We start from the raw sequence: 22,197 nt of genomic DNA on the forward strand, positions 1-22,197 counted from the left end.
CCAACAACTGATCGATTAACCCAGAAAATACTGAAAATACGGGTTAGTTGCAGCCTTGCTACTTATAAAAGTATGTTGACCAAAAGATATCAGTGTGTTCGATTAGTGACCAACTGGTTAATCAGTTTGAGTCAATTTTAAAGTAAATAAGTCAAAATCCTACAGCTTCTCCAGCTTCTTAAATGTGAATATTTTCCATTTTTTTCCTCCTCCATGACAGTAAACTGAATGTATTGAACATCTGAGGATTGACTGATTGACATTTTTCACCATTTTAAATGTGAATATTTTCCATTTTTTTCCACTTTTATGAAAGAAAACTAATCATATATTTAACATTTGAAGATTTGAGAGACACTGATTGACATTTTCCACTATTTTTCCACCAAACAACTGATCGATTAACACAGAAAATAATGAAAATGATCGTTAATTGCAGCCCTGTTACTTATAAAAGCCCCCAGATATGAGCATGTTCATTCATTCAAGTACCTACTAAAGAAGCAGTAAATGATCTGTACAGTGCGTAGATTTATTAAGTCTTCAGTTTGCAAAAAAAATGTACAATCTGTATAAACACTATTATCTTTATTATTATTATTATTATTATCGTTATTAAACTAAGTGAGACTTAACATCTGTGTCTATGAAGGGAGTGCACTTAGGATCAAACTAAACATCACCGCTGCTCTGTCGTCCGCTTCCTTTCTTATCATGTACAAAAAAAAAGAACAAAAACAAGAAAAAAAAATGCTTCTCTGTCCAGCACAAATACAGAAACGCTGAATAAATAATCTGGAGGAACATCGTGGAGCAGAATCTGTGCAACCAGTGAAGGAAAACGAGGAAAGTTCTTCACCAAACACCTGGATGGAAATGTGCTCGTAGAGTAAAGTTAGCAGGCAGATCTTGTGTAGAAAAGCTTGGAGTGGAGACTAGCCGCTATCGAGGTTTCCGTTAAATCTAGAACTTTCAAGGAGCAGACAAACAACGTTCTCCAGTTCTTAATCCGTCTGAGGCGACCCCGTGGCCAAGTCTAACCGCTGGTTTGTTGGCACCCGTTAAAACCAGTTCCAGACAGGAAGAAGTTCATCTCTTCCTGTTCCTGTTGTGCTTCACCGTCTTCTTCCTCTTGAGGATCATCTCGTAGAGCTTCTCCAGGCCCGGCTGCAGGCCCTGGCCGTCCACGGCGCTGCAGCTCTGCACGTGGAACAGCGTGAACATGCTCAGTTCGTGCACCGACAGCAGCTTCTCCACCTCGGCCACCGACAGCGCCGAGTCCAGGTCCTGCTTGTTGGCCAGGATCAGCACCGGGACGCCCTGGTTCTCCGAGGTCCTGGTGATCTTGTGCAGCTCCACCTTGGCCTCCTCCATGCGCTCCGTCTCCGTCGAGTCCACCACGAAGACCATCCCGTCCGTCCGCCGGGTGTACGACTTCCAGAGCGGACGGAGCTTCTCCTGGCCGCCCACGTCCCACACCTGGAAGTTGATGGCCCGAGAAGCTCCGACGGCCACCTTGATCTTCTCTGTGTTGAAGCCCTTGGTGGGGATGGTCTTCACGAACTCCTTGAGCTTGAGCCGGTACAACAGAGAGGTTTTCCCGGCCGAGTCGAGGCCGATCACCACCACGTGCAGCGCCTGGAAGTTGGGGAGGAACGGCGTGTTGGGAGCGATTTCCGTCAGCTGGTTCCCCATGATTCCAACCTTCTGGAGGAGGAGACGGCTTCCTGGTGGGATCTTCTCTCAGCAGACGGAGTTAGACCTTATCAGGACACACAGAGGCTCGGTTAGCATCCAATGAGCAGATTACGATCTATTCAGCAGCTGATAAAACAACACATAGAGGCAGAAACTAAAGGGCCTCCTGCTGTTCTTCAAAGAAAGCTTCAAGTTCTTTTACATAAAATAAAATACGATCAGAAATTTACAGATATTTACTCTTTATTTAACTAAGTAAACTGTTAAATTCAAGCGTAATACAGTAAATATGTCTTAAGTTACATAAAAACTACATTTCTAGAAAATAACCATAAAATGTACATTCTTGAAAGAAACATACTTTTTTATTTTCTTCTTTTTTTCTTTTACACAGAAGGATTTACAATTATTACAAAAATTACAAATATTTCCTTTTATTTTCCAGGTGAAATCATTAAATTCATGTTTAAGGTGAGAAATTTGTCTAATCCAGGAAAGTCCACCTCTGAGAACAGCTGAAAGCACATTTTCCTAATTCCATATTCATAAACTGAATATCCATCACTGTAAAATAAAAAAGCTAAAAGTAATTTTACAGAATTGACCCTGTTTTTTCTTTAAATTACACAAAAATATCAGTATTAGTATCAAATAACACTAAAACATCTACAACTGTGAACATCCACAAAAACATAGAATTCTACATTTTTTAAAAAAGAAATTAATATTTTCAAACATAGAAATATGGTTAAAATATATTTTATTTATCATAATATTTTTTATTTAATGGATGAAGCTGTTAAATTCAGGTTTTATACTGTGAATATATTTCTTAAAATTTTCCTTTTATTTTACAGATTTTCCTGCTTTTTTTTTAACATAAAACCATCACTAAAAATGTTTAAAAAACAATAAAGATTTACAACTGTAAATAAACCATAGTCTAAAATATATTTGTAAATATCCCAATATTTCTTTTTATTTAAGAGACAAAACCAGTAAATTCAGTTTTATACTGTGAATATATTGCAGAACTAACAAATAGTCATTTAACAGACAAGTTTTTCTTTAGAATTTTTAAAGAAATTTGAAAATAAAAGATAAAAAGTCTGGAAAATACATTAATAAATTCACAAATGTGTCATTTTTTCTGAAAATGAAAAAACTTCAAGTTTAACCCTGTATAAAAGTAAAAATATGAATGAAGTTTTTAAAAAATAATATTGAATTATTCATTTATTCTGATTTCACAAATATTAGATCTTTATTTTTTGAATGAAATCCAAATTTAATTCTGTAAATTTATTTCTTCACTTATGTACAAATAGTGACAGTTAACAGAGAACAACCATCAAATGTAATTTATTTTATTTTTACATTAAAGGATTGGTAAAATAAATCATTGACATTTAGCAGAGACTAATTATTCTCTGAAATTTTTAAAGGATTTTTAATGTGTCACATAAAAATAGTGGAATAATATATTAATAAATGCTAATATTTCTAATATTTCTTTTTTTTTCTTTATGGAAATTTTAAAAATCAAGTTTATTACTGGTTAACCATAAAAATATAAAGAAAAATATAAAATTAAAAATATATATTTAATTATTCATTTATTCTGATTTGACAAATATTATAATTTTGGATCAAACTGTTAAATTCAAGTTTAAGTCTATAAATTTGATTCTAAAATTATGTAAAGTAGTGACGAATAACAATAATATATGGTTTAATTTATTTTATTTTATTTTATTTATATCTTTACATTAAAGGACTGGTAAAATACATTGGCACATTTTGTGAATTCTCATGTATATTTTCTTTTATTTTAACAGATTAAATGATTCCATTTGAAAGTTTAATACAGTAAAATATTTGTAAAATTACACAATCATTGACAATTAGCAGGGAATAAATATAACATTCCTATTTTTTTTAAGATTGTTTTGTTGTTTTGGACAAATATTTCCTTTTTATTTATTTATTGTGAATTTCTTAGATTTCCTGTATTTAATATTTAATATATTTAATATATTTAAAGAGCAGCTGGAGCTTCAGGAAGTCACATTAGGACTTGATTTGTTCCTCAGATTCTAGAAAACAGCATTTAGTGTCACAAACTGCACTTAATTTGGTGTTTTACAGCTTTAATTTGGTGTTTTTAGAGCTTTAATTTGCTGCTTTTGCAGCTTTAATTTGGTGTTTTAAGTTTTATTTTGTTGTTTTTGTAGCTTTATTTAGGTGTTTTTACAACTTTAATTAGGTTTTTTTAGCTTTATTTTGGTGTTTTTAGCTTTAATTCGGTGTTTCTGCAGCTTTAATTTGGTGTTTTTAGCTTTAATCCTGTGTTTTAAAGCTTTAATTCGGTGTTTTTAGCTTTAATTTTTTGCTTTTGCAGCTTTAATTTGTTGTTTTTAGCTTTACTTTGTTGTTTTTGCAGCTTTAATTTGGTGTTTTTGCAGCTTTAATTTGGTGTTTTTGCAGCTTTATTTTGTTGTTTTGCAGCTTTATTTTGTTGTTTTGCAGCTTTAATTTGGTGCTTTTGCAGCTTTAATTTGGTGTTTTTGCAGCTTTATTTTGGTGCTTTTGCAGCTTTAATTTGGTGTTTTTGTAGCTTTATTTTGGTGTTTTTGCAGCTTTAATTTGGTGTTTTTGCATCTTTAATTTGGTGCTTTTGCAGCTTTAATTTGGTGCTTTTGCAGCTTTATTTTGGTGCTTTTGCAGCTTTAATTTGGTGTTTTTGCAGCTTTAATTTGGTGTTTTTGCAGCTTTAATTTGGTGCTTTTGCAGCTTTAATTTGGTGTTTTTGCAGCTTTAATTTGGTGCTTTTGCAGCTTTAATTTGGTGCTTTTGCAGCTTTATTTTGGTGCTTTTGCAGCTTTAATTTGGTGTTTTTGCAGCTTTAATTTGGTGTTTTTGCAGCTTTAATTTGGTGCTTTTGGAGCTTTAATTTGGTGTTTTTGTAGCTTTATTTTGGTGTTTTTGCAGCTTTAATTCGTGTTTCCAGCTTCTAATCCTCGTCCAGCTCCTGATCTGATCTGATGGATGATATTTAATCCGGTTGTTGTTGGATCTGAAGCTGCATCTGGACTCTAAACACTGAACAGGGTTTTACTAGAAAACAGCTCGATCCTGGAAATGTTGGCTTTTGTACGAGTCACGCTTCAGAGCTGCTGTTTTTAGGACTTAAATCTCATTTCAATGCATATAAAAGGACTAATTCAGATTAATTTCTGCTTTAAACGCGAGCTTTAGGTTTGTTTTATCATCTGTGCTCTAAAATAACTTGTGTCTCCACCAGCAGAGCTCTGAGACTCATTTAAGGGATTAAACGTGAAGCTTCTATAAATAAATGCTCAGATTCGTGCAGTTTAATCGATTAAAAACATCAAAATAAAGGTTTTAATCGACTACAAACATTAAAATAAACGTTTTTAAATCGTTCCTACCTCTGAATCAGGATCCTCCGGAGATAAAACCCTCCATGTCTCTCTCCTCTCCGGTTCTCTGAGCGGCTCTGAGGCTCCCGACGATCCGACACGAAGCACCTTCAGCCCGGGGACACGTGACCGGACACCTGGGGGCCGCGGAGAAGCAGCGACACCTGCAGGAGGAAGCAGGAAATGCACAACTTCCGCCCTCCATGGAGTTTCCTGAGGTTCTACCGAGGTTCTACTGCAGGGAGCTGCTTGGATTTAATTCAGATTTTTAGTCAAAATACCTCAGATACATAAATCTATATTTTCACGGCTTTAAGAACAAACATTTTGTTTATTTAGAGGAAAAAAAGAGGCATTAATCTACAGCAGCAGCCCTGAAAACACTCAAGGAAATAAACACAAGTATATAGAAAAGTAGATTCAACTTCCAGTGCACCTTATGCAAAGATTTATAATGTTTAATTGAGGCGTAAATTGTTTTAGGGATAATAAATAGGCTTTAGAACCCTAAAAAATGAATAAATAAAAAGTTCTTTAACATGATTTTCCCTTACGTTCTACCGACTTTTAAATTACACAAAATGTTAATAAAATCACAATAATAACAATAATAATAATAATAATAATAATAATAATAATTATTATTATTATTATTATTATTATTATTATTATTATTATTATTATTATTATTATTATTATTATTATTATTATTATTATTATTATTATTATTATTAAAATGTACTGAGGTTTTTCACAATTGTTGAATTTTTCTAAAATATTTACAGGATTTTCTTTTTACATAAAATGACTGTTAAAATACAAGTAAATATTTATTGTAATAGCACAAACATTGATTTTTTAATTCAAGTTTAATGCTGCAAATATATTTTAAAGAGTAGATTCAATTATTTTAAAAAATAACTATAAAACTCCTATTTTTTAAAGATGTAAATGTAAATGCTTTGACATAGTTAGAATAAATTTATTTATCATAATTTCACCAATGGTTAATTTGAATTTGACAGATGATTTAAGTTTAAAATTTTAAATAAATACTTAAATGAGATAGAATTAGTGACAGCTGAATTGGAGTAAGCATAAAATTTTTCTTAACATTAAAAGACTGTTAAAGTCGATTTGGAAAATTCTTAAATATTTCCCTTTTATTTATTAGATGAAACTGTTAAATTTAAGTTTTATATTGTGGTAACAAAAAGAGAATATCTATAAAACTTAACAACTGTGATAAATATTCCCTTTTCATTCAATAGATTGAGACTTATTCTTACTACAAATAGATCATATATTTAATATTAAACTAACTTTGGTTTATAAACTGTTTCTGTTTTATGTTTAGAAAAGCCACAGGGGAAATAAAGTCAAGGATTTTTTAGGAATTTGTCAGTTAATAAGGTGTATTTATATATAAATTAGAACCTTCTGTAGTGTCTATCTTCAGTTTTTTTGTCTCTAAATGCAGTTTTATTTTTTTCTTGGACAGTTTATTAAATAAGCTTCTTATTATACTTCAACTGTTGGTGTTCTAGCTCCACCGGTTGTTCAGTTTCTCAGAAAGCAGAAGAAAATATGTAAATTTATTCTAATTCTGTGTCTTTTCTTGGTGGCAAACCTAAGATAATTCAACTTATTGTTACATATTTGTATTTTAGTGCATGATTAGTATTTTCTCTTCAATAAAGGACCTAAATATTTCATTTAACATTTTTTTTGTTCATCCAAGTCAATAAAATTGAAAGTATTTGGCGGCAAAAAATGTACTGTAACCGGCATTTAGCACCTTTAATTTGCAGTTTTTAATCAATTACATGAATTACGTAAATAATTAAGGTGAAATTGCATTTTGTCAACAATTTATAGGGACCAGAAAGTGCTTCTTATTTAAACTTTACACTGTAAAGTGGACTATCCACATTAATAGGGACAACTTTTACTGGAAATAGTTTATAAAATGGACTTTTCAGTGTGCTGATGGATGTTTCATGTCAGACTAAAGTCCTGTTTTGTTTTTAAAAAAAAGCAGAAAATCCAACATGTGGAACCTTAAATGCCTCAGTTTAATAAAGTGCAAATGATAAACCAGCAGATTATCAGAGTTCAGCTCCTCATTGCATTGCAAAATTAAGCTTTTTACAAAACATTACAAAACATACACAACTTATAAAACCATTTTCACATTTCAGAAATTAGATTTACAGGCAAAATAAAACCTTGTGCTGAGATATGAGTGCATTTGAAGCATCACAGGTTTAAATTATGACTCTGTAGTGACTCATTAAAGTCCTATGGAGCATTTTTCTCCGTATTTGTTCAGTCATTAGCGCTGCGATGCCACATGTCCATGGTTCCATACTGGGACCTGACAGGATGAGGGATGGTCGAGTTGGTGCCGCAGTCGATGTATTCGAAGGTGTCCAGAGAAAGCTGCTCCGTGTGTGCCAGGTAGGAAATATTCATCGTCATTCTGTGGAAAACGAGAAATTATCAGTATATTTTAGGCATCAAATGGCTGTAGGCATAAATCCACACATATCAGAGCTACCAAACTTCACCAGTCTACTTTATTTTCCATCCAAATGACAAAAACCAACTGTAGTCTGACACAGAAACCACTTTCAAGCCAGTTTGCAGCAAACTTCTGAGACGTTTCATAAAACATTAACCTTCCTGTTGCCTTCATTTACGGACACCAAAATATATTGTTTCCTTGTCAGCAAAAAAAATCAGCAAAAAAATTCCCCAAATTTCTGAAAATTTGCAAAACCTTCAGGAAGAAAATTCCAATAATTTGTTCAAAGTTTCCCTTAAAAGTTTTATTTAAAAAATCCCCCAATTTGGCAAGACAATTTTTGTAAATATTTTCAAAAAAAATCCTAAAAATATCTAAAGTGATTCCATATATATCAGTAAAACATCTAATGTTTTCTTTAAGAACATTCACATAAAAATCAACCAAAATCCAGCGAATTTCGCTGGATTTTGGTTGATTCTTGTGTGAATGTTCTTAAGAAACATTTTTAATATTTCTTTTTTTCCACCAAAAAATGTTCAAAGATTTCCCAAAAATGTTGAAAATGTGGACATCAGAAGTTTCACTGTGAAAATTATTTTTTTCTCCACATTCTCAAACTTTAAAACGGGTCAATTTTGACCCGCAGAACGACACGAGGGTTAAGAGAAATTAGGCTTAGTGGTGTATAATCTAAGCTACATAGAATGCCAAGCAGGTGGCGCTGGAGGCTATATTAGCTGTAATAAACAGAGTAGAAGAAGTAAGAAAGGTGGCTCAAAAATGGTTGAAAAATGCCAACAAAAATCTCGATAAAGAAGAAACAAACAAAACTTTGTCCTTCTACGGCAGAAAAATGGTGCAATGTGTTCATGAAGTGTTTTCAATCAGCCAAGATGTAATTATTCTCTTATGTCATCTGGTATCATCCATGTTTAATGTATTATGGAGGCAAAAATAAAGAAAGAAACAGCTGAATAGTCATGTCAGTTAGATGTTTGCCACCTAAAAATTCATTTTAAAAAGGGATTTCCATTACATTAAACAATTCATCAATTTTTGCAAAATAAAGGATATTTTTTGTGAATTTCCATTAAATTTTTCTAAAGCTATCCTTCACAATGCTTATATATAAGATGGAAACAAAGCTATAGTGGAGGATTTAGCAGCTAGAAAGCCAGAATCTTTTTAATGAGCTGGTGGAGACCAAAACAGAGCTAAAAGAAGAACAAACATTGGGCTTACATTCATATTGGCACAACTCCATGCTAATGCTAAAGTTGTTAAATGAGTGCAATCAGATGTTTCTTGGTAAATGTGAACTTTGTATGCATAGAGGGACCTATAAGAACTAAAAAACCCCACTGCACCAGCATGTTTGGTCTCTCTTTGAATATAAATCGACACTTTTGATGTCAAAAAGTCTCGTCAACATCAATTAGAGGGTTTTCCTGCATTAGTTGTCACTCTTAGCATCAGATGTGGTCAAGAGTCCACAGGGGTTACAACTGGAAAGAAATGGTGACTCTACATTCTATAAATATTTTAATACTTACATTTGTATTTTTTTACACTGTCTGCAGTTCAGCCCAACTCAGGCGAAAACTCTCAGATTTTTCATTACTTGACTGTTGGTCACAGCCAAGTCATTTATGGTTTTTTGGTTTAACTGAGGAGCGGAGATTTTTTTGTTTTTACAGAATCTAGTTCATGCAAACGGTAGATTTTTGTAAATTTGTAAGCGAGACATGTAAATTAAAGTGATTTTGATGAAACATTATGAATTTAAAGCTTAGATTTAGTAAGTTTCCCGACCAAATGGCACAGAACTGGTGATTTTCTCTGTTTTCACAGCTTTTTGTTACAATAAATGGTGTCATTTGGGAGATTTTGTAAAGACAATGTAGCTTTCAAAGCTACTGTAGGGTTTTGGGGTTCAGAGAGTGAACAAAGCAGCTGAGTTTCTTTAAATAAAATAAGCTTTCTACATGCACAAAGCAGCACGTGACCTCATTTATTAAGTGTTTGAAATAACTAATAGCTCAACAGTGCCTTGATCATTTGTTTAAAAGTTCATGGCATCAAGAAGAACAAACTTTTCACAAGTAAATTAGACTGAGATTAGAGCTGTTTGCTTTGCAGCTTAAAAAACAGGAACTTTAGAGGTTATTTTGGAGCTCTGAGGCCGATAGAAGAAGTAAATACAGGTTGTTCTGTTGCCATGAGTGCTTATGGATTGTTGCTTCGTGCCAAATAATTCCAGTGTTTTCACCCTTTTCATCCCTTTTGTCAGTTTCTCTGCCTTAATTTATCCAGTCAGTGGTGAAATGTCCAAACTCTGGACCACATCTGAGGTAAAAAGCGGTTGATTCGAAAGCAGAAATGTTTTCTTTGAGGGTTCAGAAAACAGAAATGAAAACTCAAAGAGCCACGATTGTTTCTGTCATTTAAACCCAGTTCCTTTGGAATCTTAGAGCAGATCTGGACTGCATTTCTTTGTCTTGTCTGACGAGGACATTTCATTTTAAAAGAAGCAGAGGAGTGACGCCTTTAACACCTCCGTGGGTCCGTCGGTGTTTACATCGACACTTACTGCAGCGCCAAAAATAACGTGTGAATCTTGATGTTTTTCGACTTGCAGTAGGCGCTGAAAAAGACAAAACGAGTTCAGATGAATAATAAACAACAGTGATGGATGTTGTGTTGTAGAAACGGTACAGTTCTGACGGGTTTCTTCTTACTTTAAGCCTTTTTCTGTGATGGACAGGTCCACCTGGTAGGTGTACTGCAAAGATTCAGACAAAGGGTTGAAAAAATGAGCTGCATGATGAATTTATCAACAGTTTCTATTAAATTCTGTGGTAAACTCACAGATGTCTGCGTTCTGGACTGCAGCGCCGTCATGTTGGTCGTCTTGTTCTTACCCACCACTGACTTATCCACCAAACCCTGGATGGTGAAGTCGGTGATCTGGACCGGGACAAAGTTCTCGTTGGTGATGTTGATGCGGTTCTGCAAGAGGGAACACAAAAGTGCTGCTAACACACCTTTTCCATCATTAAAAAGACTGGAAAGGGAACTTTGACCGTCACAAAACTGTGTCAGGACGTCACGTGAAGGCAGTTTAAACGGAGCCTCGTTGGACAAAAACAATAAAAACTAAAGCTGCTGAGGAAGTCTGGTTGCAAAGGATTAAAATATTGCTCTTTAATAACAATGTCGAATGATATATGCACATCTGTATGTTTGTTAAATTTTTATTATGGCCTTAACTTACTGAAATCAAGCAAAACACATTTGTGACAAACAGATTTCTAAGAATTTTATGAAACAGTTATCTAGTAGTCAGAATCATAAACTGTACAATCACTGGCCGCTGTGTCAGACACACCTAAGCAATAAAACAACAAATATGGCATCATTCTATTTTTACAAAGCTATGACTTTGATTAGTAAAAGTACTACCTCCCTAAAAACATCAATAAAACCTAAAAGTCTTCCTAAATGTAGAGGCAGCGCTGTTAGACTGGACTGCATTAGATTTCACAAGTGTACCTAATAAAATGGCTTTTGAATGCATCTCATATTAGATAGTTTTATATACTGACTCATTTGATATATGATGCAGCATACGACAAAGAACTTTGACATTAATGTTGCGTAAATATAGTTTATTAAGATCTATATATCTCAGAACGATGTATTTTTTAAAGCGATAAATAGGAGTTTGACTAGATGATTTGAATTGTGTGGCATAAATGCAGTTGTCTTACTTCTAGTAGTAATTGGCAGCCACAGAGTCATATAATATACTTAGTTTTGAACAAAGCATGAATATAATGGCTACTGCTCTGAAAGGGCCTAGCGCTAACTAAAACATCCTTAAATTAAAGCTAAATGTGTCATTTTAGGGCTGACATGTGACACGAGGCTTGAAGTTTTGAGGCTAGCTAGCGAAAGTGTGTAACATAAAGGCTGGTAATTTCTTAATTTTTTTCCAAAATCATCATATATTGTACAAAGAAAAGGCTACTAACCTTAAAACCTAGCTAAAAACTATCAATCTTCAGACAGCAGGGATAATACAGGAGCTACAAGGAAAATTAACTTTTTAAACTTGCATAACAAATAAATGTATAATTTAATGTATTTAAATGTGTGATTAAAAGGTAAACTACCAACAACAAATCACTTGAATCCCTCTAGAGTGAGAAACTGATGACAGTTATTGCAGCAGTTGCTACATTGCTACTCATTAGCTTGTAGCAGAGCTAGTTTAGCTACAGCTAGCTTTAGTTACTTCATTAGCCCTGCTGATTATGTACGATTTATTTGTTTACTGTGTTTGGATCTAGTTTCTAAGTGAATAACAAATATATTGGATCATGTATTTGCTGTTTTTCTAGGTGGAAAAACTAAAAAGTGTCTAGCTAAGTAGCCACCTGTTAGCTTTTAGCAGAACTAGTTTAGCTATATTAACAATATAATATATATGAAATTATTGTAAATTAGAAGGATTTTCCACTATACAATTCTTTTGGATGTTTACATGAAGTCATAAGCATCATAAGAAAAGCAGCAGATTGTGTTCAGCTATGAATTCCTGACTACATTTGTCAGGGCATCAGATGTGGGACATATAAACATCAAATATATCTATTCCTGTGGCGCAGTTTCTATTTAAAATGTTCCTTTGCATGGCTACACATCAAACGTTGATTTCTTGATGTCTCACATACATGATTTTTGTTTTCTGCTCATAAAATAACACATTTGGACTTTGGTTTTTGGTGATTTTTCACATAAAATGTTAAAATCTAATATATTTTTAAAAATTTAATGCATCCAAAAGGGCTGACAGGTGCGAATATATGACGAAAAAAGCGAATCTGACGCAACCAAGGTGTGTTTTATATATTTGTATGTGTGATTTATGCAGCGTGGCGTCGCTGCTACCCACTGTGACCTCCAAGGAAACGGTATCTGGGCTGAAGTAAACCATGACCGACACCACCGACGCCGGCGCCAGCGTGATGCTCCGCGGGAAAAGAAAGAACAGGATGAGGCAGCACAGAAACAGACACACACCCATGGAGATGCACACATAGAGCTTCCTGCAACACAACACATGCATGTAAATTAGCACGTTAAATATTAAACAACACGATGCAACAGTGCAAATGCAGGTTCAGAGGCGTTTCTTACGTGCGTCTTGGTTTCAGCCTGACATCGTTGCACGGTATTACAGCAACCAGCTGATCTTCTTGACCTGTCAGGAGACAAAAAATAGAAGGAAAATTTTTGTTTTTACCCCCAAAAATGATGTGAAAGCAACAGAACAGTCATTTGCATTTTTACATTTGTGTCTTTCAGTCTGACTCGCTTCCCTCGATGCTAAATGCGAAAAGAACGTTATTTGTAGAAGAGGAAAGCAGCACAGTTTCAGTTTTGCACAGCTGATATCTTTTACCTTGTGACACTAAAAGGGGAAAATCAGGATTATACTGAAATGTAATTAAGTGAATTCTTAAAAAGTAAGCATTTATTATGTTGTTTTATTGTATTAAAGGTCCTGAATGAGGATTTTTATGAAAAATCTGACACTAAAAGGGGAAAATCATGATTAAACGGAAGGTTTATTAATTAAATATTTATGTTGAAGCACTGAAGTTCCATAAAATGTGGTTAAACAGTAAAAAAAAAATCACATTCAAAAACAGATTTTTAAGGCAGAAAACTAATGCAATTGAGTAAATATGAATACACTGCCTGTCCAAAAACAAGTCTCCACCTGGATTTAACAAAACAAATAGGTGAGAACCTTCCATTGGATAATTACTGCAATGATGAATACGTTTTATTTAACTCTAGCTGATGCAGTGAGGAGCTTCTCATTTCTTAAACAACCATGTTAGAAGACACATCCTGGGCTCATGGAAAGGATGTTAATCCGTCTCAGAAAGGTCAAATTATTGGCCTGCATCAAGCAAAGAAAACGACTATGGGGATCAAACTACTAAAATCAGGTTAAGAACCGTCCAACGCATCATTAAAACCTGGAGGATAGTGGAGAACCATCATCTTCAGGAACAAAGTCTTAGATGATCATAGGAAACCAACAGTAGAACTCACAGCTGTTTAATAGTGAAAGTAAGAATATTTCCACATGAAGGGAACTCAAAGGATTGGGACTAAACAGCTGTAGTTCTAAGAAAACCACTGATCAGTGAGGCTAAGTGGGGGAAAAAAAGGCTTCAGTTTGCTATGAAGCATAAAGATTGGACTCTGGATCAATGGAAGAAGGTCATGTGGTCTGATGGGTCCAGATTTACCCTGTTCCAGAGGGATGGGGGCAGTAGTTTAGGTCTGGTTTTGGTCCCGACTTTGAGTTGGTTTTTGACTTTTTCAGGACTGGTTTCAGACTGTATTCTGACTGGTCCTGAAATTTATTTTTTTTGACTGGTTTAGGTTTGATTTTGGTCCTGGTTTTAGACCTTTTAAGGACTGGTTTAGGACTGGTTCTACAACGTCTTGGACTTTTTTAGGAGTAGTTTAGGTTTGATTTTGGTCCTGGTTTAAGATTTTTTGAGGACTGGTTACAGACTATCTTAGGCAGGTCGTGGACTTTTTTTTAACCCCAAGAACACCAAACCTACCATCAAGCATGGTGGTGGCATTATTATGCTCTGTGGAACTGGAGCTTTCCACAAAGTAAATGGAACAATGAAGAAGGAGGATCACCTCCACGTTCTTCAGGAAAACCTAAAACCATCAGCAGAAGGTTGATCTTGAACACAGTTGGATGTTTCAACAAGACAAAGAGCCCAAACACACATCAGACGTGGTAAAGAAATGGTTCCATCAGGCTAGAATGAAGGTTCTAGACTGGTTTCCCCAAAGTCCTGACTTAAACCCATCAAGAACGTGAAGAACCAAGTCAGAAAGATGACAAATGTAGTGGAATTGCACCAGAATTGGTGCTGTTCCACTGAATTTGTCGTCTTTCTGTCTCAGACTTGAGTCAGTTAAATTGATAGTATAATGATACTGCCACCTCCATGCTTGATGGTAGGTATAGAGTCCAGAGGAGTTGAAGATAAACCAGCAGATGGGGGTGATGCCTTCATCATGGCTAGTTCCTACCAGCCTGTGGGGGTTAGGGTTAAGATCTGGGGTTGGTCAGGTTCAGCAACGTTATGTTCCCAAAGAATGAGGTCAGCTGACTACCTGAAGATACTGAATGACCAGGTCTTTCCATCAGTGGAGTTTTTCTTCCCTGATGACATGGACATGTTCCAAGACGGTGATGCCAGGATTCATGGGGTTCACATTGAGAATGAGTGGATCAGGGAGCATGAGACGGAGTCCAGACTTCAGCCCCACTGAGAACCTTTGGGATGTTCTGGAGAAGATTTTGTCTGACTCTCCCATCATCAATACAAGATTTTAGTAGAAAATGAATGCATCTCTGCACAGAAATAAATGCTGTGACGTCGCAGAAGCTTATGGAAATGATGCCACAGCAAACGAGTGCCGTTCTTAAAGCTAAAGGAGGTCCAATGAAATATTAGAGTGTGCAACTTTTTTTTGGGACGGGCAGTCTATATAAGCATTGAATTTGCACATAATAGAATCAAAATACTGAAAAAACGACATTTAACTGGCAAGGGCTTCTTTGTCTTAAAGGTCCTGAGCTTCTCTTCAAAATCCGATACTGCATGAAATAATAATGCATCAGAAACGTTGCTGAATGTGAAAAGAAATGTATTTTCAGAAGAGGTTTTTTAACATGATTTCAGTTTTGCACAGCTGAAGTAGTTTTCTGTGATACTAAAAAGGAGGAAATCAGGAATATACTGAAGTGTAATTGAGTAAATGCCCATATTTAGGGGTTTAAGGTGCATGAAATGTGGTTCAAATAGTAAAAAAATGACATTTTAAAACTCATTTTAAAGGCAGAAAATTAACCTCTGGGATTTTTTTGAGGAGGACATTTTTGTCTTAAAGGTCCTGAATGAGGATTTTTATAAAAAATCTGACATTAAAAGGAGAAAACTGGGATTACACTTGAGTGTAATTGCGTAAATGCTCATGTTGAAGCATTGAATTTGAACAAAATGTGGTTAAAATTGAGGAAAATGACAGAAATATTGCTGCATGTGAAAAGAAAGCTATTTGCAGAAGAAGATTTCAACATGATTTTTAGTTTTGCACAGCTCTACTCTTTTTTTTGTGACACTAAAAGGGGGAAATTGGGATTATACTGGAGTTTATTTAAGGAAATTTGTATCGTGAAGCATTAAAGTTGAATGAAATTTGGTTAAACAAGTGAAAAGTGACATTTAAAACAGATTTTTCAGGCTTTAAGCTCACCTCTGGGGATCCGTCCGGTGCCGCGACACGTCGGGCAGGTTTCTCCTGATGAGTTCTCATTCAAGGATCCATATGGAGGAAAATGCTTCATCGTTCTCTTCTTCTCCATCCAGTTTTTGTCAGATCAGATCCTGTTCAGAAAAGACGAAAAACAGGAGATCAGATCATCTGCAGCCTCCAGTTCTACCCGTCCAGTCGCCTGTTGAACCTTTAAATGAGCAGTAAAAGCGTTTTCTTGTGTTAAATGTCAGGATGTGAGCAGAGTCCAAAGAAAAACCTCCCAGAGTTTCATTATTTTATGGTTCTACTGCAGCTGAGTAAAACAGCATGACCACCGGGTGACAGAAGCAGAAAAATGACCCAGAATTAGGATTTTAGCAAAATTCTGATGGAATTTTCTTACATTTGCAGGATCCAAAACACTAAAAATGACTCAAAAGTCTTTATATATTAAATACAGAGAATTCAGGTCAAATATTCTGGATTTTTGCTTTAAACTGTAGAAAAAAGTGTCACCTGCTGCCTCTTATTTCTGCAGATGATGCAACGGTGAGTAATGAAATGTTCAGTGAATCATTCTGCTTTCACAACAGCTTCCACTCAGCAAAAACGGAACCAAACTTCACCTGGTAACCTTCATTTATTAATAATAGTGATCATAAATGTATTAAAAGTAGCTGTGATTCATCTTATATGACATAAAAACTAAGAAATGCACGTTTCCTGTTGGTTTGTAACTTCTTTTAAGGTCAAACGCTGCACCAACAGATTTGGACGTTTTCCATTTCAATAAGAATGTTTTATTGGGTTTTGCTGCAAACATTCAGGAAGCAAACATGAAACGTTCAGGAAGCATTCTAACACGGTGCAAGCGAACAGTTTTAGTCGTATAAAGCAGCACATCTCAGGATGTTATATAAGAGACTGAACAAAGTGCAGAAATATTCATGTTGTAATAAAATAAATGTGCTTTTTCAGCTTTATGTGGAGTTTATAATCCTCACTGATGTCAATGATTCTTGTGCAAAGTTTGATCTTAAATCTGCAAATAGTTCAGTGTAAATAATTATATTTTACTCCACTTTACTCAATATATTAGATATAGTTGGTAATTATTTTACAGGTTAAGATTTTAGGGCAACTACAGTAAATTTCCATTTATACATAAAGACACTGGTGATAATAATGTTACATTATAAATTATAAATTTTAATACAACATATAATATTTTTGTCTTGAAGATCCTGAGTGAGAATTTTTATTTTAAAAACGTGCAGAAAAGTTAATATTAAATCAGAATCAGTGTAGGTCCAAATCATTGACACATCCCAGACTGGGATAAAAAAAAAATTATTAAAAAGTAGTTTTTTTCATAAAAACATTAACGGCATTATATTAACAAACATTTAAACAGTTAAAATCCCCAAAATGAATTATTATTTGACAGTAGTGATCAAAGGTGATATTGGGTAAAATAAATTGTTTATAAAAGTGGAGAATAATCTTATTATAGAACAATTTCATAAAAAAATGATAATGCATTAAAGTCCATGTTGGTGCTAATCGCTGAGACATCCTATTTTCCATCTATCATGTGGAAAATACTTCATTTTTTGGTGTTTATTTTTTCATGAAAAATGACAATCAGCATCTTGTAAACAAACTGGCATTTCAAGGATTAAAATCCCCAAAAGTAACTGTATATTTTGTATTTATGATCTCACTGATGTGGAGTAAAAATTATTAAATCATTAAAAGGAGGAAAAATATTAATATACAACATTTTTACAGCAGTTTTGTCCAACAAACATTTTTGTCCTTAAAGTCCTGAGTGTGATTTTTATTTATATTTTAAATCTGACACTGCAGGGGAAAAAAAGCATCAAAATCAATGTTGGTGCTAATTATTAATTTATTTCTCCAAACTGTTTACATTTATATGGAAAATACTAATAATATAGTAATCATTTTAATATAAGGTACAGAAAATATATGGAGTTTGGTTTCAGCTGTTGGCATCACTGTAGGAATAAAAGAAAAATAGAATAATAAAACAACTATAGAAAAATAAAATAAAACTAAATATACAGATATTTACAAATGTAGAAAGATGTAGTTTAACCAGGAATACGGTGACAGACATTTTTACATTTTACCCTCGTGTCATCCTGCGGGTCAAATTGACCCATTTTAAAGTTTGAAAATGTGGGGGAAAAAATATAGTTTCACAGTGAAAACTTGCACATTTTCAACATTTTTTGGAAAAATTTTGAACATTTTTTGGTGGCAAAAAAGAAATGTTAAAAAAAGTTTCTTTAGCAACATTCACAAAAAAAATCAACCAAAATCCAGCGAAAGTCACTGGATTTTGGTTGATTTTTCTGTGAATGTTGTTAAAGAAATAATTAGAAGTTTTACGGATATATATGGAATCACTTTAGATATTTTTAGGATTTTTTTTGGGAATATTTTTACTCATTTATTGAAAATATTTACAATTTTTATTTATTTATTTATTTTTTAAATTTTTATTTTTTGCCAAATTTGGGGGATTTTTTTTTTTTTTTTTTAAATAAAACTTTTAAGGGAAACTTTTAAGGAATTATTGGAATTTTCTTCCTGAAGGTTTTACAAATTTTCAGAAATTAGGGGATATTTTTTGGTGCCCGTAAACGAGGACAACAGGAGGGTTAAGGTCCTGAATGTGATTTATTTATTATTTATTTGCTTATTTATTCTTTAAATCTGACACAGCAGGAAAAAAGAAAGCATCAAAATCAATGCAGGAGCTGCTTATTAAATTATTACTTTTCCACTCACCACTTATAATAATAATTTTAAATTAAAAGGTCAGTATTTACATATAAATCAACAGTGACCAACAGTGAGGTTAAACACTGTAAAATAAAGGAATATTTAGTCATCATAACCACATTTCAGTCTTTAGGGTCCTCAGCATGACTTGTTTAATTTTTATTTATTTATCTATTTTAAAACCAACACTGCATAAAACTAATGATGCATTAAAATCCATGTCCATGCTGATCATTAACATATCCCAGACTGTGATAATAATAATAATAATAATAATAATAATAATAATAATAATAATAATAATAATAATAATAATAATAATAATAATAATAATAAAAACAATATTCCACTTAGCTTTTATTTAAAAAATTCTAAAATAATTCTTTATAATTCTTTCTTCACTTTAAAAACCAAAACAACAACAGCAGCGTCATATGTAAACAAACCGGGATTCAAAGAGTTCAAATCGTGAAAGTAAATTAATATTTAGTGGTTATTAGAAGGCCTGATGTTGGTTAAAACTAAATTAATCATTAACAGTGGATCTTAATATTAATATATCAGATTTGTGACGCAGCTGTTTTGATCTTTCAGGACCTCTGAGTAACTTTAAAACGCTCAGACTCCATTAATGTCATTATTATTATTAAATGCATGAGTTGCACACGTACACGCGGGTTTTTACAGCTTAGTAAACATAAATAACGTTAATATTCGTGCTGCTCTGGTGTGCTAAAGACTAAAATCAGGCCCAGATCGCGTCTGATCTGTGGGGTCGGTTTTTTTTTTTTTTTCTCTCCGCACCTGAACTCACCTCGGTTCACTTTAACTCCGCTTAAATCCTCCAGAAACAAACTCCAAACTCCGCTGGTTGATCAGTGAAAGATCCTTAAACTGAACACGGACATGTGGACGGTGGACAGCAGCTTCCAGACAAACAGAAAGCAACGCAGGAGGAACTTCCTCGTTTGGAGGCAACAGCTGGTCACATGTTCATGAACCTGCTTCCTCCATGAGACAGCGGATCTTCACAGATGTGGCCTGAAATACACAAATACAACACAATTAAAGCACTTTCAACCGTGAAAGTAGGTTTAATCTGCAGGTACACTGTCAAATAAAGGAATTATCTGACTATCAGAGCAGAATATAAACAAAAATGCACCAAAAAAATGACCCTAAATATGTTTATATTGTCATCAGGCATGACATTACAATGAATATATCTAATATTCTTGTTGAATTTCCAGGCTGGATGTGTTTGTTGTGTCTAATATCTCTGTTTAAACTGGAATCAACATGATTCATAGATTATTTTTTATATAGAAAATAAATGATCTATTTTGCCATTATCCTATATGCTATTATCTTTAAAATATAACCTAATGACTAAAATTGAGTCATTTTAATGCATTAATAACATTTCAGTCACAAACTACAAGGCCGCAGTCACTTTCTAGACATTATAATTGCAATAATATTGCGATTAATTGATGTTTTCTCTTTAGAAACTGATATAATCCAGCCAAATTAGCTTAATTTAGTATCAAGATGGTCACTTAACTTTATGTTCAGTTAAAAAAGAATTACTTACTGTGATATATTCAATCAAACGCATGTAAAACAACTTCTCTGCTGTAAAATGTTAGCCCATCTTTCTAATATCCTAAATGGCAAAAAACCCCAAAAAACTGCATTTTCTGTGCCAGAACAGTTATTTAGAACTCTAAATTTATTTATGTGGCCTACTAGCAACCCAAAAACCCACAAACTGATGTATTCTATCTTGTTTTTCAAGTAATATATAGAAATACTGAAGTATAAAAGCTATAATTTACTGTTTTTTAGAGTTTTGGGGTTGGTATTAGTTCACAGACCAGGCTAGCTGTTGCCCCGTTTCCAGTCTTTGTGCTAAGCTAAGCTAAGCTAACTGGTTGTGTTTGTAATTTAATAGATTTCAACAAAAGTCATTATTTTAATCAAAATCATGATTTTTCACCAACCTTAACCCTTTGTACAGTTTAAAAAGCAAAATATACAAACCGCTAGCTTTAGTGAGAGCCAGGCTAGCTGTTTCCCCCAGTTTGCAGTCTTTGTGATAAGCTAAGCTAACTAGCCACATATATATGAAGCAGGTTAATTATCCAAAACATGATACTTTACGAAATCAATTTTATTTTTCTGCCTTTTGCACAAAATTAAAGGATAATATATGACATTTTAATTTGTGAGCCTTGGCTGTTTTGTATTTTTTGTAATAGCTATTTTTAGCTAAGCTAACCAGGTACCTAAAAAAGTCCTTATTTTAACCTTGATAATGCTCTTTCAGCAGTCCTAATCAAGTTGTTTTTGTACCTAAACACCTCACCTTTTATACAATTTAAAAATCAAGATATACAAAAAGCTAGCTTTTGTTCGAGCCAGGCTAACTGTTTCCTGTTTCCAGCATCTGTGCTAAGCTAAGCTAAGCACCTGCTACCTGCATTTATATCTAATCATAGACTGACATGTTATTTTATCTCAAACTGTAAAAACTGAGTCATGTTTGTGCTTTTTGTATAAATTAAAAGGAAAATGTACAACATTTGAAATCTATGAGCATTGACTGTTTCTGCTTTCAGCTAGGCTAAGCTAACTAGCTGCTGGCTGTAGCTTCACATTGATCATACTCATAAAAATGGTATCACTCTTTTCATTTTCTCGAGAGATCAAAAGCATTAAAAACAAACTTTATTTTAAAAATAGACGTTAAAACATTTCATGTCCGACAACTATAGAATTTAACACCAGATGTAGTCTTTAGGTTATGCAGGTTATTGACATTACAGGATCAGTTATTTCTAATGAAATCAGCAAACCTCATTTGTCAAAATGCTGCATAATCACTACAGTCTAACCAAGGGGTGTCAAACTCATTTTAGCTCAGGTTCCACATTCAGCCCAGTTTGATCTCAAGTGGGTCAGACCAGTTTTTACTATATGATCAAAACGACAGACGTTAGATTAAAAAAGACAAAAAACAACAAAAACAAGACAAAATATTGTGAAAATGAGACACAACACATCAAAAAAATGAGATAAATGACAAAATAAAGCAGAGACAAAAAATTAGACAAACAAGTTACAAAGTGACAAAAAAAATGGACAAACGGCAAAAATGAGACAAAAAAAGGCACGCATAACAATGAATAAAGCAAAACAGAAAATGACAAAAATCAGACAAAAAACACAAGCGAGACAAACGACAAAAGTCAGACAAAAAATGAGACACAAAACGATACGAAACAAAACAAAAAATTTGACAAAAAAGTTACAAAGCGACAAAAAAATGGACAAATGACA

At 33.7% G+C, this 22,197-nt stretch overlaps 2 protein-coding genes across 3 annotated transcripts; both read right to left on the reverse strand.

Moving 5' to 3' along the window:
* Positions 1–511: 511 nt before the first annotated feature.
* Positions 512–5,281, reverse strand: arl4d (ADP-ribosylation factor-like 4D). The gene is made up of 2 exons (XM_023270200.3): positions 5,151–5,281; positions 512–1,762 (listed from the first exon to the last, which is right to left on the reverse strand). Exon 2 carries the CDS (start codon positions 1,693–1,695, stop codon positions 1,090–1,092), a length of 606 nt encoding a protein of 201 aa, XP_023125968.1. The 5' UTR covers positions 1,696–1,762; positions 5,151–5,281; the 3' UTR covers positions 512–1,089.
* Positions 5,282–7,195: 1,914 nt separating this feature from the next.
* tmem106a (transmembrane protein 106A) lies at positions 7,196–19,843 on the reverse strand. 2 transcript variants are annotated; one of them, XM_035948180.2, is made up of 8 exons: positions 19,660–19,843; positions 16,042–16,172; positions 12,874–12,937; positions 12,629–12,782; positions 10,540–10,680; positions 10,410–10,453; positions 10,262–10,315; positions 7,196–7,623 (listed from the first exon to the last, which is right to left on the reverse strand). In XM_035948180.2, the coding sequence occupies exons 2-8, from the start codon at positions 16,148–16,150 to the stop codon at positions 7,470–7,472; spliced, it is 720 nt and encodes a 239-aa protein (XP_035804073.1). In that variant the 5' UTR covers positions 16,151–16,172; positions 19,660–19,843; the 3' UTR covers positions 7,196–7,469. The 2 variants fall into 2 exon arrangements, with proteins under 2 accessions (XP_035804073.1, XP_023125963.1); XM_023270195.3 differs by having other exon boundaries at positions 19,670–19,841.
* Between the last annotated feature and the right edge of the window lie 2,354 nt (positions 19,844–22,197).

The sequence above is a fragment of the Amphiprion ocellaris genome, chromosome 18 (genome assembly GCF_022539595.1).
Source record: "Amphiprion ocellaris isolate individual 3 ecotype Okinawa chromosome 18, ASM2253959v1, whole genome shotgun sequence".
NCBI classification, from domain to species: Eukaryota; Metazoa; Chordata; class Actinopteri; family Pomacentridae; genus Amphiprion; species Amphiprion ocellaris.

What these genes read in the sequence shown, in the direction of transcription:
- arl4d (XM_023270200.3), bottom strand. Translation starts at nt 1,695, where the DNA reads ATGGGGAACCAGCTGACGGAAATCGCTCCCAACACGCCGTTCCTCCCC.
- tmem106a (XM_035948180.2), bottom strand. Translation starts at nt 16,150, where the DNA reads ATGGAGAAGAAGAGAACGATGAAGCATTTTCCTCCATATGGATCCTTG. An exon ending in CCGTTTCCTTGGAGGTCACA is followed by an intron (nt 10,681 to 12,628) that starts GTGGGTAGCAGC and finishes TCCCTCTTGCAG; the next exon opens with AACCGCATCAACATCACCAA. An exon ending in ATCACAGAAAAAGGCTTAAA is followed by an intron (nt 10,316 to 10,409) that starts GTAAGAAGAAAC and finishes TGTCTTTTTCAG; the next exon opens with CGCCTACTGCAAGTCGAAAA.